Raw genomic sequence first — 19,568 nt, forward strand, 5'->3', positions numbered from 1 at the left:
TTTGCCACAGCAACTTCTTACTCAACACGTCTCCGGAGGCAAGGGAAACAAAAGCAAAAATGAACTATGGGGACCTCCTCAAAATAAAAATCTTCTGCACAGCAAAGGAAACAATCAGCAAAACTAAAAGGCAACCGACGGAATGGGAGAAGATATTTGCAAATGACATATCAGATAAAGGGTTAGTATCCAATATCTACAAAGAATTTATCAAACTCAACACCCAAAAAACAAATAATCCAGTGAAGAAATAGGCAAAAGACATGACTAGACACTTCTCTAAAGAAGACATCCAGATGGCCAACCGGCACATGCAAAAATGCTCAACATCACTCATCATCAGGGATATACAAATCAAAACCACAAGGAGATACCACCTGACACCTTTCAGAATGGCTAACATTAATTAACAACTCAAGCAACAACAGATGTTGGCGAGAATGCGGAGAAAGAGGATCTCTTTTGCATTGTTGGTGGGAATGCAAGCTGGTGCAGCCACTCTGGAAAACAGTATGGAGATTTCTAAAAAAAATTAAAAATAGAACTACCCTATGAACCAGCAACTGCACTACTAGGCATTTATCCAAGGGATACAGGTGTGCTGTTTCAAAGGGACACATGCACGCCCCTGTTTATAGCAGCACTCTCAACAATAGCCAAAATATGGAAAGAGCCCAAATGTCCATCAATGGATGAATGGATAAAGATGTGGTATATATATATACATATATGTGTGTGTGTGTATATACATATATATACATATATATACACACACACAATGGAGTATTACTCAGCAATCAAAAAGAATGAAATCTTGCCATTTGCAACTACATGGATGGAACTGGAGGGTATTATGCTAAGTGAAATTAGTCAGTCAGAGAAAGACAAATATCCTATGACTTCACTCATATGAGGACTTTAAGACACAGAACAGATGAACATAAGGGAAGGGAAGCAAGAATAATATAAAAACAGGGAGAGGGACAAAACATAAGAGACTTAAATATGGAGAACAAACAGAGGGTTACTAGAGGGGTTGTGGGAGGGGTGAATGGGCTAAATGAGTATGGGGCACTAAGGAATCTACTCCTGAAATCATTGTTGCACTATATGCTAACTATTTGGATGTAAATTACAAAAAAATTTTTTTAATTAAAAAAAAAAAAGAAAGAAATAGGGGGGATGGTGAACCAGAACCACATAGAAGGAAGGCTGATACACAAAGAAGAAGAATAGTTTAGGTAATCAGCAGACCAGGTGGTTAACACGACTCTACCATGGTGCCTGGGTTGGAGAAGAAGTCAGTGAATCCATTCATTTATTCATTCATTCAACATTCAAAAGATATTTGTTAAGCAGCTAATAAGGGTCAGGTTTCTAGGTATTGGAAGTAACAGTGAATAAGACAAGCTACCTGTCCTCATATATATTCTAGTGCAAATAGTAAAATGAGGAAAAGATGTATTCAATATTCACTCAATATCTAACTACCTATTCTAGGCACTAGGAGTACCTAGGGAAGCAAACATAGAAAAATGCCTTCCTTCATAGAGCTTAGACCACAATGACAGGCAGGATCAGTTGGCTTAGACTAGCTGGTTAAAGACTGTCCCTCTGAGAAGGCAACATGTAAGCTGAGACCTAAATGACAGGAACGATACAGTTAGTCACATGGTGATCTGGAGACAGAGCATTCTAGACAGAAAGAGCAAATGCAAAGGTCCTGTGGTGAAGAGAAGGTTGGTATATCTCAAGGACCAAATAGAATTACCACTGTGACAAGAGCAGAGCACAGATTAGTCTGTGGTGCAGTCAGAGATGTGCCAGAGGACAGATTACACAGGGCCTTTACAGCTGGATAAGGGAGTCTGGGTTTTACTCTAAACTTCCCAGCTAAGTGCAAAGGAAAGGCACGAACGAAGGTGACTGGATGTGTCTACTATGTGTAGAATAGCTTTTAGAAGAGCAGAAATGGAGTAAGGGGACCAGCAATAGAAAGTGGTTGAGAAAGCAAACCCTTGACCAGGTATAGAAGGCGGAATAATGCCTTCTCCTCATGAACATAAAATAATGCCTGAGATTAACTTAATCTCAGGAACCTGTGAATTGTTTCTTCACATGGTGAAAGGGACTTTGCAGATGTTAAGGGTCTCAAGATGGGGTGATTATCCTGCATTATTCAATTAGACCAAATGTAATGACACGGGTCCTTAACAAGAGGGAGCCAGGTGGCTCAGACTCAGTAGCAGGAAAACAGATGACTGAGGAGGTTGGAGGGATGCAGTAAGAGACCATTAGCCTAGGAATGCAGGCAGCTTCCTGAAGCTTGCTGATAACGGGAGGGAAACAGATCCAGCCCTGCTGACACCTTGATTTTAGCTCAGTGAGACTTCTAGGCCCAGAACTGTTAGGTAATAAATTTTTGTTGTTTTAAAAAGCTACTAAATTAATGGTATTTTGTTACAGTAACAACAGGAAATGAGGTCAAAAAAGAAGGATAACAAAGAGAAAAGGTTAAGCTAGAAGGAATCAAAAGTTGAGGTTGAAGACTGATACCTTTGAGTTTATAGCTTCTTAGATGGGAGTTCACCCAGATGATAAACCCCAGGTCCTTGTTCACAAGTGTAATTTACTGAAGTAGAGTAGGAGTGAAGGTTGTTGGAGCTGAAAGGTCAAAGAATGCTGAGCCTAGGAGACATTATTAAGGTTGTCCAAAGAGAAGAATAATGAGAGCATAGCTGAGTGAAGTAGAAGCAATTAAATACCAATGTCCTCAATGGAGAAGCAAAAGTAACTAGAAATTAGTAAAGGAAACCACTGCATATAAAGATACTAAAACTTTACAGAATGGAGCTCAATTGAGAAAGAAGTTTTGCATGAAAACAATTTGGAAATGTCTGTATGAAAGCACAAAAATGCCAACACCATCACTGAGCTGGGACAAGGGATTAATGAATTCTAATTTCACAGGCAGAGATGACACAAGAAAAAAAAAGAGCTAGGAGAAAAATCAGCAGACTGTGGCATCATAGAATCAAAGAGAAAAAAGAAAATAGTAGATAATGTCAAGCACTACTTAAAAGTCAAGATGGAATCAAGACAGGTCTACTGAATTTGATGAGTGGCAGAGACAGAAGCCAAGTTATAATGTCTAATGAAGTGACTGCAAGGTGAAACTTTTAACTGGCCACAAGCTTTCATAAATGATTAAAGTTGTTAAAAGCTCTAGCTTGAGTAAGCAAATCTGGGGGCAAATTTTGGACCTGCTCCCTTACTAGTTACGTAAATCCGTGAGTTTGAATGCATTACTCAACATCTCTGTTTCATCATGTAGTGTAAGAATAATACAAGTTCCTATGTCATTGAGTCACTGTGGGGATTAAGTTAGATAACAAATGTGGAGTGCTTAACAAATCCCTGGCACAGAGGAAGCAATAGACAGATAATAGCAATAATCTGTTTTGAAAGAAATGAATTCTTCGATATGATCCATTAAGAAGAATGCTCAGAGTTGAGCCTGCTGCACAATCCTGACAACAGTACGTAATCTTTAAGCAGTGCTTTGTATTGGCCCTACGACCCCACTTGTATGTTTCCTGCCTTTATTTCCATCTGTCTCATTTCTTTGTTTGCTTTAGATTTTATTCTACTTTTGTGTTTCTTGTTCTGTTGAAACAAGGCCTGATATATATATTTAAAAAATAAAAGCTAGGGCGCACCTGGGTGGACCAGTCGGTTAAGTGTTGGACTTCAGCTAAGGTCATGATCTCATGGTTCGTGAGTTCGAGCCCAGCATTGGCCTCTGTACTGACAGCTCAGAGCCTGGAGCCTGCTTTGGATTCTGTGTCTTCCTCTCTCTCTGTTCCTCCCCCCACTCATGCTCTCTATCTCAAAAATAAATAAACGTTAAACAAAAACTTAAAGAAAAGCTAGTAGGAACACTTGAATATTCTTTACCTCTTCTTCATCACCTTCTGAAGACAGCTAAAAAGTCTCATAGTAGAAAGAAGTTAAAATTCCGAGCCTGAGACTTGCTGTTTAGAAAGACCTGTGTTCAAGGTTGTCCCTTGGTGGCCATCTAGAAATTGGATTTTGGGTGGATTGACATCACCTAATTGATAAAAGTGACCAAATTATTTGTACAACAATGTGCTTTATGTCAAATACCTGCCTTCCTTCTATGAGTCTGGAATTCTGGTATACGTTAATGCCTATGTGATCAGCTCCCAGTATAAACTCTGGGTGCTAAGTTTCTAATGAGCTTGTCTGATGGCCTTTCACACTTATCACCATTCATTGCTGGGGAAGTTAAGTGTGACTCCACTGGGAGAGGACTCCAGGAGCTTGTGCTTGGTTTCTCCTGGAATTCTGCCTCCCTCTTTCCTTTTCCCAATGTTGATTTTGCTTTGTATTGTTTTGCCATAATAAATCTTAGCCATGAGTATCATGAGTATGACAATATGCTAAGCCCTGAGAGACCTCATAGTGAATCATCAAACCTGAGGTTCTTGGGGAGCCCTGACACACGAGTTTTTGTCTTAGCTGATAATACCAGCACTATACTGTTAAACTTTCTGAATGTGTCCTCAGGTCAATAGGTTTTACATACAAGTTCAGTTTTCCATGTCAACTCTTCAGGAAAAAGACACAAGGAAAAGCCACATAAACTTAGAACATGAACTTCACAGGTTTCAATTCTGGTCCCGCTATGTATCAAGTGGGCAAGCTAATATGTCTGGCTCAGTTTCTTCACCTGTCAAATTAGAATAATAATAGTACCTATCTCCAAGGGAGTTGCAATGATTAAATGAGTTCTATATAGAGTACTTAGATCGAACACATGGCATAGAGTGCTTTATGTGTGTTATTATTCCCTCACATTAAAAATCTACATTTTTATTCTTTTGTGGCTTAATTATATTGATACTGTTACCTCCAAGTATTAGATATGTCAAATTTTCTGAAATAAGGCTTTAAAAAATTTAAGCTACAAATAATAAAAACTAAACTACAAAAGACAGAAATGCTTTGGTCTTAAAATGATAAAATTGAAATTAAATCTTGGGAATAAACCCTACTTTAACATTAAAGCTTCTTTTAATACATAAGAATGAAATATAAAACAAAATCTGTCCCTTGGTCACATGAATAGTTTTCTTGAGAATGAGTAATCATTCTTGAGAGTGAACATATAGTCTCATTCCTCTAAAATTTCAAAGACTGTAGAGATCTGTAGCCAGATCAACTGTAGTGCAAGAGGATGATCATGTAAGATAACCACAGAGTCCGCAGTGTCAAAGTGAGGCAACTATTTTTTCCTGCCTGTAACTATTATATTTAATTTACTAGTATCCATTTTACAAGATAGCCTATCCCTCCCCCACCGACATTTCAAAAATGTCTCGTGTGTTCTAACTAAATTATAAAGTATGTACTCACTGCTGGACTTAATTGGTTCAGTAGTGTTCCAGGTTCTTAGGAAAGAGAAAAAGCAGAATCCAAGTAGAGAAAGACCATCAACCAGCGCCACCTATAATATCCCTGTCTTATTCCAAATCTGATTAAACAAAAGGTTCTAAGCAACCGCCATGCAACCACAAAATGAGATGAAGAATTATATAAAGGATTTCAAGTTTGAGATAAGTTATTGAGCACAGAGGAATAATGACATGTACTAGTAATAAATAAAGCATAGTAATAAATAATGCATTGCTGACTTCTATTTTTTCGTACCTGGGACTTTGACCTCAAACCTACCAGAATATGAGTCACTAATGACAATGAATCTTGTGTCCTATTGGAACCACACTCCGTGTGGCTCTATCTAGATGGCTGAGATCATCACTGGGCTTACATAAATAAGTGCTTACCTGAATAAATCACTGGCAATTTGCAGAATATTGGCAGAATACCAAACAATTGGCAAAATACCAAAATATAGGCCAAGAAGAGTAGCTACTGAGAATCCATTTGCGTGGCAGATTATGATCAGCATTCCCCCTGAAAACAAGCTAAATTAAACCTATTCATTTTACCTCTCCATTAACATACTCTCTAAGAAAATATTATACCAGATGAAATATCTCTAGGTAAGAAAAAGTCAAATTTCCAAAGCATTTTGAACAGTAAATAAGTTCCAACTCACCATTGCAAGTGTACTGACAGTTGGTTTCTTTTCTTTCTTCTCTTTTTTACTGAAAAACAGAAACAGAATTGCACAAAGGCCTTAAAATTATGTAAATTTTTAAATGACCAAATTAACATGGATCCTATATTTTTTAAAATTAATGTTTGTTTTATTTTTAAGAGAGAGACAGAGACAGAGTATGAGCAAGGAAGAGGCAGAGAGAGAGAGGGAAACACAGAATTCAAAGCAGGCTCCAGGCTCTGAGCTGTCAGCACAGAACCCGACATGGGGCTCGAATTCACAAACCATGAGCATGACCTGAGCCAAAGTCAGATGCTTAGCCAACTGAGCCACCCAGGTGCCCCACAGATCCTGTATTTAATAGCAAACAGGACAAAGAAAACATGTCTATATTATTCCATAAAAATATACATTAATAGTATGATCCCATTTATGAACTTTAAAAACGTTTACATGTATCTTAGAAATCTAGATATGTGGTTATCACTGGGTATTGAGATTTCTATCAAAATATTTTCTTCTTTGTGCCTTTGATATTTCCTAATTTTCTATGATGAATACACAGACACATAGCTTTTTCAACGAGAAAAAATAATGCTGAAAAAAGAAAGCTTCCTGTTTTTATTCTACAGACAGTCCCCGAATTACAATGGTTTAACTTTAGCACAGCAAGAAAGTGTTATGCATTCATTAGAAACTATACTTCCAACACTGGATTTGGATCTCTTCCCTGGGCTAGCAACATGCAGTACAGTACTCTCTAGTGATGCTGGGCAACCACAGTGACCTACAGCTCCCAGGCAGCCATGCAATCAATCACAAGGGTAAACAACCCATACACTTAAAACCGTCCTGTAACCATACAACCACTCTGTCTTTCAGTACAGTACTCGATAAGTTACATGGGATATTCAACACTTTATTATAAAATAGGCTTTGTGTTAGATAATTTTGCTCAAGTATAGGCTAAGGTAAAGATTCTAAGCAAGTTTAAAGCAGGTTAGGCTAAACTATGATGTTCAGTAGGTTAGATGCCTTAAAGGCATTTTCAACTTTAATGATATTTTTAACTTAGGATGGGGTTATGGGGATATAAGTTAAGGAAGATGTGTAACTAGAAAATCAGTCATCCTGTCCAGAGTTAATTCCCTTAATTATCATCTAAGTAATTCTAGCAGTTGATATCCTATCTATGTACTACCTAGATATTATCCTTAATCATTCCCTCTACTAATGGAGGGTAGTGGCAATCAGATGCTGGGCATAAACAAACCTAAGAAGAAAGGTAATTAAATCACTCTCTATGAGCTAATCTAATTCTGAAAGGATATCTGGAGCCTTAAATGTACCATTACAACAATAAATTCAATCCGGAAAAGCTATGGTAAAAAAAAAAAGGGGGGGGGGTCTGTCAACTGTCAGAAAGCTGTCCTCAGGAATAAGAAGGCTAATTACTATTTTGAGCCCAAATTCAAATTAACTAACCTTTTTCTACTCTGTTTTAACTGCCACCTATAGCATGAAAGTAAACCAATCAAAAGCAGTACATATTTTCATATGTACAAATGAAAGACTATTTGAGAGAAAATCACATTATTTTTATACAGATTTTCAAGTTCAAAAGTAAATTCATCTTTGTCTTTGTTCTTTATGCTAAGTCTAAGTGAGGTCAAAGAATTGAAGAGACTTCTAAGGAAAAAAAAATCCACAGCTTACCCCATATTTGGCTTTAAAGTGATGTTAGACGGACATGAAAACACACAAAATACACAAACATAAGTCTTCAGATTTGGTCCCACCCTATTCCCAGTAAAGCATGGTTTCAGTATCTCTGGAACCAGGATGAGAGGAAAAAAATAGTCACACATAATTGAATTTTAGTTCCAGCCTTTTTATTTATTTTTTCATTCTCTAAAACTGTTGCTACTCTGAAGAATTGATAATGTTCCAGATGCTGGCTAAGTAAACACTTCCCATACACAATCTCATTTAATCTTATCTCAATCTCTTCAAGGCAGGCACATTTTTGTCGTTCTGTCAGAGCCGAGAAAACTGTAGGTGAAGAGAGTTCATGAACTTGCTCAAGGTCACACAGCTGCAATAAAGCCAAGTTTAAGCGGAAGTCTATCCCCCAAACACCAAGCTATTCAGTGCAACCTCAGGCTTCTGAGATACCACTTTATATAGAAATGCACTTCCACATTGATCTCTCATCCCTACTAGATTATTCATTTATCCCCATCAGCTTGAAACGCAGTGTTTACAAAAGGCAAGTTGCTTATTAAACCTTTACAAATACACAGATTCCAAATGACATTATCATCCAAGCATTATATATACTAGCAAAGCCATGTGCTTCTTTATAATTCCAATTTAGAACACAGAGTTAAAAGAAAAAAACTCATAGAAAAAAAAGATCAGCTTTGTGGTTATCAGAGGCGGTGGGAGGTAGGGAATAGATGGAAGTTGATCCAAAGATACAAAGATAAAGAAGTCCCAGGGATGTAATGTACAACATGATGAGTACAGTTAACATGAGTACATGATGAATGCCTTATGATATATGTGAAAGTTGTTGAGAGTAGATCCTATGAGTTCTCACCGCAAGCAGAAAAATTTTTTTTTCTTTTTATTTTACGTGTATGACAGATGTTAACTAAATGTACTGTGATAATCATTTCACAATGTAAGTCACACCATTACGCTGTATACCTTAAGCTTATATAGTGTTGTATGTCAATTGTATCTCAATAAACCTGGAAGAAAACATATAGTTATATTAAGAACAGATTAAAACCAATGATGATGGGCATAGTTTAATAAGAATTACTTAAGTAAAAAAAAAAAAAAACAATTTTTTTTGTTTAAAAAGTCTGTAGGCCATGATAAGTACCAATAATAAAAATGAAGGTATGTACAGGCTCCAACAAATTTCTTTACTATTTCTTTCCACATACCCTCAATACTTCTTATGCCAACACTCCTGTTTGTGTATTAAGGACATAGTTCTTTAAGAGATGTAGTAAAACAAAAATTAAAAACAAAAACGGAAATATCTTTCTTCCACTCTATGGAGTCTTTTTCCTTTTGTGTACATGAAATTTTTTATTATGATACCTTTCAAATAGAACAATTAAAAGAATACTAATAATGACTACCCATACAAGATCCACCTAGATTCAACAATTGTTAACATTTTGACCATATGTTCTTTATTTACATAAGTATATATTATCATCGTTAATATTTTGCTGAGCCATTTGAAAGTAAGTTGCAAACATCATGGCACTTCACATATTTTCCCACCATTTTCACTTTTCAGAAAATTAACAGCAATTCGGCTATCATCTAATATCCAATCTACAAACTGCCCAAGGATGTTTTCTATAGGTTTTTCCTTTTTTTTATTTGAACAGATATAATCAAGGTTCGTACATTACACTGGGTGGTTTTTCCTATTTAGTCTCTTTTTTTAAGTCTAGAAGTCTTTCTGCCCCCTCTCCCCACATTGACTTTTTGTAGTAACAGATGTCATATAGAATGTCCCACATCTTGGATACGTCAGTTTCAAACTGAGTCCAAACTGAGATGTGCAGTAAGCACAAAATACACAGATTTGAATCTGTAGTATGAAAAAGAGAATGTAAACTATATCAATAATTCTGATCACATATAGAAATAATATCTTAGACATAAAATTTAAAGTGCCTGGGCTCTTTAAAATATACTTTTCAAAATTAATTTCACTTGTTTCTTATGTTCTTAATGCTGCTACTAGAAAATTAACAATTACAAATGTGGCTCACATTGCATTTCTGTTGGACAGCAACAGTCTAGAAGCTTGATAGGATTCAGTCTAAATGTTTCTGCAAACATACTTCCTGGGTGGTGTCATGTCACTAATACAGGACTCTACCAGGTCTGATTACATGGTTAAGATCGCTAACTGCAAAAAACCTCTCCACTGAAAATCCCCCACTTTCCTTTTTTCCAATTACAAAAAATTGGGGAGAATTCTTAGACAAAACTTTTCTCTGAGTCATTTACCATCCCTACCAATCTTTGCCTGAATCAACTATAACAATGTAGGTTCCAAATATGATAGCTGGCATTCTGTGAAGAACATTCCGTTATTCTCACTACCTCTCCCACCTTTTTATTTTCCTCTTGTATATAGTATTTCATAACCCAGCACAGTGAAGCCAGCTCCTGTGTCTTTTTTTGACAATTCCACTGAACAACATACTTACTCCAGGCTCACTCTGCATCTCCCCCCATCCCACACATGGGGGTACAGATTCCATTTAGTGAGCAATGGTATTTAGAAACCAAGATCTGGCACGAAGGTACTCACTCCTACTGTCCCTTTCAGTGGACAGAAAGTGAACTATTTTAAAATTCATGAGTTCATATTGAAGTTTCCAGTTCAAATTTAACATTTTCTAAAAACTTACTTGATGTCCATATTTGTATTTCTTTTCTTCCACACTGAAAAGTTTGGTGCCTAATAATATTACTGTATTTACTAATTTATTTTATTTTACCATTTTTATTACAATTGACAACTACCAATGAACCTACTGAGCAAAGTTTAAAACTTCCTGCTTAGACAGCGCACTGTGAGCAAAATTTACTGAAAATTCCCCTATGGGGTTCCATTACCAATAATTTCAGACAATGCTAAGTAGCTTCATTGGCACGAGTCTTTTCGTAATTTTCTTCTACAAGGGTCAGCTATTCCTTGCCTTTAAAAAAAAGAAAAAAGAAAAAAGAAAATCAACAGCTAAATGCAGTTTTGGCCTTTGGTCTCGTCTGCCATGCCACAAACATGAAATGTTTACGTGACCGGGATGTTTACGGTTTACCAGAAGCGCGAGACTAGACCACGAGGCAGAGCACACGCAGCACCACGTTCGGGTGCGTCGTGGCGGGTGGAGCGGAGTTCCTAAAACACAGAAAAGGATGCGAAAGCACTGGCGTGTGTGGAGCCGCAAGACTGAGAAGCTCACCGAGGCCGTGGGAAGATGTAAACGTTGTCCTCAACTCAGCCGGCGAACTTCTGCAGAAAACCCCCTTGCGTTTAAGGTTAAAAAATATCATCGCCACCATCAACTCTTCAGTTATTACAGAGCCGGAGGCTAGAAACAAATCTCCCAAATCTCAAGACGTCTAAACTGTGAAAGCGAAACAAACTGGCTACCTTTTTTCGCCCATTTTCCAGAACTTCTTCTCTGCTCTTCCATTGCTGCCTCCTTCAAGATCCATCGCGACCTGAGGAGACACCACAGGCCCCGAGTCAGATGCGGAAACCGCAGGAAGCGGAGGGGACACTCCGCGAGAGCGGCTGGAGGGAGGGGGCGCATCGCGGCCTTTGCCCGACGCCTCCGCGGCTGCGGCTGTCCGTCCCGTCTGCCCTCGGGCGTGGTGATGCTTCTCCCGGCTCCGGCCACGGGCTCAGACTCCCGCTTCCCGCACCGCGCCCCCTCTACGCGCGCTCGGGCCGCAGAACCCAGCGCGGGTGGCAAGCGCAGAAAACGGGGGTGGGGGGGGCTGGGGTGCCTCAGGAGCTCCGCGGGGGACTCTAGTGCTCACCTCGCTTGCCCTCCACTCCCCCCGCGGACTTGCTAAGAGGAATGGCCCCCCTCTCTCCTCACCGAAGCCTTCCTCCCACGGGGGACCAAGCTCAGGAAATTGGAGAGCCCGAGCCTTCCCTGCGAACTTGTCCCCATCTAGCCCTCAGCTTCGCGCGTCCCTACCTCGGGCTATCTTTCGGAACTTCGACCGAGATGTTGATTTTTGAAAGAAGAGATTCAGATTTTAAAGCAAAGACCCGGCGGATGCGAACAGCGGCCCCAGCTTCTTAGAGCCGGGAGGAGCCGCCGCTCGTATGCACCCGGTTTCCTGCGTCCCGGGGAGTGAGGTGAGAGGTGCAGCCCACAACCCGGCGCTCCTCGTGCCCAGCCAATCAGCCTCACCGATGCGGGTCGCTCCCGGGCCCTCTGGCGTGAATGCTGATTGCGCGAGTTACGAAACAGGTTGGATTTGCAGGAGGTGTGTCCTCCTTTCTGTTGCCCCTCAGCATAAGAGTCAGGAGACAAACACTTATCAGCTGAATCACTGGGGACGGGTGCCTCTATAGAGTCATGTCTCTACATGTCCACATCACAATCCATATCCGTGGAATTATACACATATATACATACACACGTGTATATTTTGTATGTATATACAAATTATATATTTGTATATATGTATATATTTTGTATATATAATATATATACATATAATTTACATGTACACATGCATGTACATATAATATACATGTACATATAATGTACATATAAATATACAGAAATAATACACATATATAATCGGTATTTATGTAAATATACATATTTATAAATTCCATTAATAACTAATTTAATTTACTTTATTAATTCTAATTACATATTTATATATTCACATACATATATATAATATATATATAATATGTACATGTGTGTTAACACAAGCTAAACTTTGCTTTCTAGCAGCATCTGTAAAAAAGCCAGGTGAAAGTTTTCTGCAAGAGTCTTTAGTATGCTTGACAGTTTCGGAGGTCTATCTGTGCATCTTTTACTTCAAGATAAATGGAAGGAAATAGGAAGATTTTAAGTATGTAAATCGAGACAGATATTTCAGGGTAAAAATAATATTTAAAAGCATGTAACCTTTACAGATTTTAGCCATCCAATCAAGGCCCACATTTTCCCCAAGGCATTTCTTTTTATTTTTTCAATGTTTACATATTTTTGAGAGACAGAAAGAGCATGAGCAGAGAAAGGGCAGAGAGAGGGAGACACAGAATCCAAAGCAGGCTCCAGATTCTGACCTGTCAGCACAGAGCAGGTGGGGCTCCAACCCACTGACCGTGAGATCATGACCCCAGCTGAAGTCAGACGCCCAACCTAGTGAGCCACCCAGGAGCCCCACCCCAAGGCATTTCTAAACACTTACACTTTAATTGGGATTATTAAAGAAAAGTATTGTGTATTTACCATATTACATTAGTTGTAATTTAATTCCATATTTACTGCTACCATTTACTATTTTCCTGTCTACTTTTTTCTTCACTTTGATGAAAATTAAGTGCAATCTTTGCAATAAAATTCATAAAGCAATGTTAACTCACATCAGAGCTTTTCGTACTTCTTATAAACCTAGGGGAAACGAATGCTTTTGTCACCTTTAGTCTTCGTTCTCTGACTCAACATGTGCGCCTCTTGGCTAGCTGCAGAAATTTAAAAGAAGAAAAACCTTTTTTTTTTTTTTTTTTTTACTGCGTAGTGTATTTTCCCTACTTTATTTAAGAAAAACATACTTTTCAAAGCCCTAATTTCCTTTCCATCTTTCACTCCAAATATTCCACGTCATATTCTAGTTTTTCTTTAGATTGTACCAATCTTTCGCCTTTTACCAAATATTCTATGCCTTGATTTTTTTTCTTAGCCATACAATCAAGTTTCTTTGCAAACTGTAAATTAGATACCACTAATTTTCTGTGTTCTAATTGGATATGCATGTGTTCAGCATTGGTTCATTGATTAAAAGCTTAACACCAACCACCTGGGTCCACCTGGAGCAAATGTATAAAGCTTTCATCTTTTTTGCATCCATTTTTAATGTGATTCATCAATCTGCTGTCTGTTTCCACTGTTGTTTTACTTTGTCCCACCTTTAACTTATGTGATCTTGTTATATTTTATGTATCTGTGTAAATGACCTTAAATTCTCCCTAAAACAATGCAGGATGTTTCTTTAAAGTATAATATTATGGCAATACTGTGTCTACAGGGTTGAGCTTCAAGTAAAAACCTTTATCAAGGACATAGGTAGCTTAAGGATTAGAATAGCGCAAAGAGTTTTTAATAAAGCTCCCTTTTTCTATTACACATTTTCCTAAATTTCTTCGCTCCACTGGCCTGAAAATATGGACATAAAATATGATAAACCTAAAACAATTGACTGGCCGAGCTACTTCTAAGCCACAGTCTTGACTTCTTTAAAGATTTTGACTCCTGTCAGCATTACTGCTCACCACTCCTGGTAATATGTAACAACTGAACTTGGCATTTCCTCCTCAAGATTCATTAATTTCCAATGAAACCCAAGTCTTCACTCACATACCTTCATATGAGCTGCTACTTTTCCTTTTAAAAGTATACTTCCCAGGGCGCCTGGGTGGCTCAGTCGGTTAGGCGGCCGACTTCGGCTCAGGTCATGATCTCGCGGTCCGTGAGTTCGAGCCCTGCGTCGGGCTCTGTGCTGACAGTTCAGAGCCTGGAGCCTGTTTCAGATTCTGTGTCTCCCTCTTTCTGACCCTCCCCCGTTCATGCTCTGTCTCTCTCTGTCTCAAAAATAAATAAACGTTAGAAGTGTACTTCCCAGGACGCCTGGGTGGCTCAGTCATTTAAGCATCCAACTTCAGCTCAGGTCATGATCTCATCATTTGTGGGTTCAAGCCACATGTTGGACTTTGTACTTACAGTTCAGAGCCTGGAGCCTGCTTTGGATTTTGTGTCTCCCTCTCTCTCTACCCCTCCCCTGCTCGTGCTCTGTCTCTCTGTCTCTCAAAAATAAATAAACATTAAAAAAAATTTTTTTAAGTGTGCCTCCTCATAATTCTACACCTTCCTGTCCTCCACCAGCATGCAGTCCTTTTACCAACTTGTCTCTGCACCCCCCCACACTCAACATTTGTGTCCATTCACATACATATGGGAATAATGCTAACTCCCATTTCCTAAGCACTGTCCATGTACCAGGAACTATCCCGAGCACTTGAAAGAGAGTAACTCTTTTAATCCTCACGAGAATCCTATGAAGTGGGTACTATTATTGTTGCTCCCATTTTACACTGGGAGAAACCAAGGTTTCCATGATTTGCCCAAAGTCACATAATTGGCAAGCAGCTGACCCAGGACCTGAGGGCAGTCCGGCTCCCCTCGCTAAACTCTTAACCACTAGTCTACACTACAGTACACTATTACAGTGCACTCCGCTACACTGCCTTTCTGAGCCCCATGAAACACTTTCATCTATGATACCATCTCAGAAAACATGCAATGGTTCCCTACCACTAATTATATTTAAGAGTTTCCACCTAACTTTGAAGGACTTCTCTCTGACCATCTTCTTTATTCTTAATTCTTTTTTTTTAATTTTTTTTTTAACATTTATTTATTTTTGAGAGACAGAGAGAGACAGCATGAGCAGGGAAGGGGCAGAGAGAGAGAAGGAGACACAGAATCTGAAGCAGGCTGCAGGCTGAGCAAGCTGTCAGCACAGAGCCTGATGCGGGGCTCGAACCCACAAACCGTGGGATCATGACCTGAGCTGAAGCCGGAAGCTCAACCGACTGAGCCACCCAGGCGCCCCTCTTTTTCATAATTCTAAGTGAAAATCTTTCCACATGTAAATCTGTAACTAAGTTGATTTACAACTTCAGTACCTGACTCCACTCAACAATTTGGGACTTAGAGTCAGAAGAACAGATTTAGGTACCATTTCCGGTCTTTTTTTGCTGCATAACTTTGAACAGGTTACTTAACTTCTCTTTCGGTTAAGTCTTTGGTAGAGAGGGGATAATAATGGTACTTTACAGTGTCATTGAAAGATTAGGTGATTTGTGTATTAAAAAGATTTGTACAGTACCTGAAACACCCCAAACACTTAACAATTGCTATAAATTAGTAATAATATCCCTTCTTCATCTCTTTCTGCCCTTTCCTGGTGCTCTTCAGCACTCTTGTTTGTAGCTACATTTATTTATTCTGTTACTTTCAGTAGAGTAATAGAGAAAAAAACTGGCACCAAAATACTAAGGAAAATGAACACACCTTCTTTGCCACTCCCCCCATCTATCACCGTGCATACTGAATACTGCAGTATTGCAATAACTTCAAAGCCGGTCTCTCTACTTCCACCTTTACCCCTCTTTAATGGTCTCTCTCCACCCCTCCCCTCCCCAAAGTCCACTGTTAAGAGTAAGTCAAATTCTGTCACCATCCCCTGATTTCCTCTCTCAGAGTAAAATTCAAAATCCTTCAATGGCCTGTAAGTCCCTCCATGATCTGGCCCACTCTCACTTCTCATTTCATCTCCTAGTACTCTTCCCTCATTCTGTTCCAGTCTCATCAGCCTCTGTTCTTTGAACAACCAAGCATGCCCCTACATTGGGACATTTACTCTTACCATTACCTCTGCCGGAAACTCTCTTCCCTTAAGATAGCTATACAGCATGACTCATTTCCTCATTTTTTTCAAGCCTTTACTCAAATGTCACGCTATTTTGCTTGAAGCATTGAGAAACAGTGTCTGGCACGTGGTACATGCTTATGAAATATGCGTTAAGTAAATGAATGGAAAAAAATGAAGGAACCACTTGACTCAGAACTTGTGGATTAAGTATAAAATTATATAAAAGATTTTGATTCTAAGACAGAACATTGTTCTTATTTTGTCTGCTGCTTAAAATTTTTCTAATTCTTTGAAAATAATTATTAATTCCAATAATGGAATGTTTCTTCACAAATCTGAATTTCACTTCAGTCAGTATTTATTCCACAAACATTTACTGAATACCTGCCATATGCCAAATATTGTGCTAAATGGTAGTGATGGATGATTTAATCATATTCTGCCTTCAGGGAGACTGTAAGATTATTTTACTTGTAGAAGTTCTGCTGGCCCGATAGTCTGCAATTGTGTATTTTACTTACTTGTTTGTATAGCAGTTGGTGTAGTGTTTTTCCAATAGGAGGGATTCCATAAAAACTATCAGGCTACTCGCCTTATTTTCTTTCAAACTGTTTGCCATCCCAAATAACATTAGCCTCCTCAGAAACACACTTTCTACCCTACCTGAAGCAAAGCTAATATGCGAACATGTAGCAAATGACTCAGTCTTAAATGTGACGAGTACCTGCCATGGAAGTCTCATAAGTGATGAGTTTCTCCCAGTGCATTGAAATATTAGAGATAAGATGTGGAAGGCCTACCAGTATTTTAGCCATTCTTATTAGTTCTCCTTATTTTATAGCCTGTTAAACAATGCACAAATAAATCTTTATTCCAGTTCCTTCTTTTTTAATTTCCGTAAACGTATTATTAACAAATGTTTGTATTTCTTATATGTGAAATTTTTAAAAGCTTACAATTCTGCCATGAGGAGAAAATCCATTACATGTGTTTCTATCAATCAACAGGCATTAACTAAAAATGTACTGTGAAGAAAGTATAGGCTCGCTGGTCATATTTTCAGATAAATATTTATATCCTAGCTCCTTCAACCCTTTATTATTTTCTCAAGCCCCTCTTAAAATTTGTGTATTGTGCTTTTCACCTACTTTCCCTTCTTCTCCTAAGAAGGGGGTTTTTAATTCTTAAGAAGTTTTTTTCCCATGCTCCTTTTGTTGTAAATCTTATGTGCTTCTTTCCCTGATCTCTCCAATAATTCATGTCCCCTCTTTCTCCTCACTCCTCTATTTTGCTAGTCTGAGTCTAAACTTAAGGGTCATCAGTTTTGTGAAAGAAGGAAAAGAAGTTCATGTTGATGATCTTAAACGACCTGAGTCACAGAAACAATATGCCTGAAATGGCCAGTCCAAAGAGCAAGACAAATGACTCAGTTGTGGCAATAACAATAAAGGATCCACATATTCTCTACCCACTTAGGTATAATTGCTTTTTATGTATGAGGACATGTGACTGTCTTAATGACAAGGAACACTGAATGGCTGGCTGTATGTAAACTCACATTGGATTACCGCCAATAACTTCTATGCACAAATGCACTGAAAAAAAAAAAAAAACCAGGAACAAAATATAGACTCTTAACAGACTCTATTCATTTCCAAAGAGGTTGTTTCTAGTAATATCATTTCGCCAACGATGCAACATTGAAATGGTGATCAGGTGATAATAAATTGACTTAAATTAAATGATTTAGCCATGTGTCTGTCAGTCAATGGCAAATAGAAACCTGAATTTTACTCCTCTATGAACCCTTCTCTGCCTATACCAGCCAGAAGTGATTTCTACTCCTCCTCAATACTGCAGCTCATTATCTGTACCTCTAATTGGGTATTTATTATTAATATCATTTATGTTAGGATTTTTTTATATATTTTTGCAGTACAGCAACTTACACAAAATAAAGGTTCAATAAATGCTTTTTGAAAATATTAAGTGTTGCAAGTCTGACGTCAAAGATACCTTCATAGGATTTAGACCAGTAGGCTAACTGCCAAAGCCACCATTAGGGTCTTTTTGAAAGTTCTATAGTCTGTATCAGCCTTAAAACTGCATTAGAGAGCCATCTCTCTGAGTAGGTCATTGTCCTCTAGTAAAATAAATCTGCCATTATACCACAAGGTGAGTTTTTTTAATGAATTACAGGAGTAATGGGAGAGAACAGTAAGATGAAGAGAAGGTGTGAATGAAGTGGGGCTCAAGAGGCTTTGAATTCCATCCTCATCATTTATGAGCTGAGTGCCTTTGAACAGGTTACACAGTCTCTCAAAACCTTGACTTCTCCCTCCCTAAAATGGAGACAGTAAAAGAATCCTACCTAGGTTGTTGTAAGAAGTAAATCAAGTAAGACTTGAAAAGTGTTTGGTACTGAGTAACTAGGATTTTTATCCAGATATCCTGATAAAAATGACCCATGAACTACCAAGACAGGAATAAAAATTTAGAACTTGAGAGCAGGGGCACCTGGGTGGCTCAGTTTGTTAAGCCTCCAACCTTCGATTTGGGCTCAGGTCATGGTCTCAGGGTTCATGAGTTTGAGCCGACAGTGAGTTTGAGTTGACAGCCTGCTTGGGATTCTCTGTCTCCTTTCTCGCTGCACCTCCCCCGCCTTCTCAAAATAAATATATAAACTCAAAATTTTTTTACAAAAAGAACTTGAGAGCAAAAGTGTAATGACAAGAAAGGGCTAGTGATAGACATTGATAGAAAATAATGAAATGGAAATAATTATTTTAAATAAAGCTAAAAAGAACAGAAAATTATCTTGAAGAAATTCAAATTTAAAGGCAACAATGAACCAAATGGCTATTCATTGCAAATATCACAGTGAGTTAATATTCTTAATATAGAAAGAGCTCATAGAAATTGATAAGAAAATTCAAAGGCTAAAACAGAACTGGTAAAAAGACACAAAAAGGCGATAGTGCACTGGCGAAAAATTTGCACAAAAAAGACAATAGCACACTGGTGAAAAAAGATCGATCGAGAGAAACATTCACACTAACTATAAAAAACGCAAATTAAAACAGCAAAGACTTTTTGAAAAAACAAGACTATCAAGTGTTCACAAAAGGGAAGTAAAATAGGTAGGAAGTGAAAACTGTAAAAATGAATGGGGAAACAATGT

General features: G+C 38.3%; 1 protein-coding gene across 6 annotated transcripts in view; it reads right to left on the bottom strand.

The window, feature by feature from the left end:
• Positions 1-19,568, bottom strand: part of ABCB1 (ATP binding cassette subfamily B member 1) — a 234,141-nt gene that overhangs the window by 101,313 nt on the left and 113,260 nt on the right. Inside the window, 3 exon segments of one of the 6 annotated variants that reach the window (NM_001171064.2) lie at positions 6,146-6,194; positions 11,349-11,419; positions 11,905-11,966. In NM_001171064.2, coding sequence (NP_001164535.1) covers positions 6,146-6,194; positions 11,349-11,413 — 114 coding nt within the window. In that variant the 5' untranslated portion in view covers positions 11,414-11,419; positions 11,905-11,966. 6 annotated transcript variants of the gene reach the window in all.

Source organism: Felis catus, chromosome A2 (genome assembly GCF_018350175.1).
Source record: "Felis catus isolate Fca126 chromosome A2, F.catus_Fca126_mat1.0, whole genome shotgun sequence".
NCBI lineage: Eukaryota > Metazoa > Chordata > Mammalia > Carnivora > Felidae > Felis > Felis catus.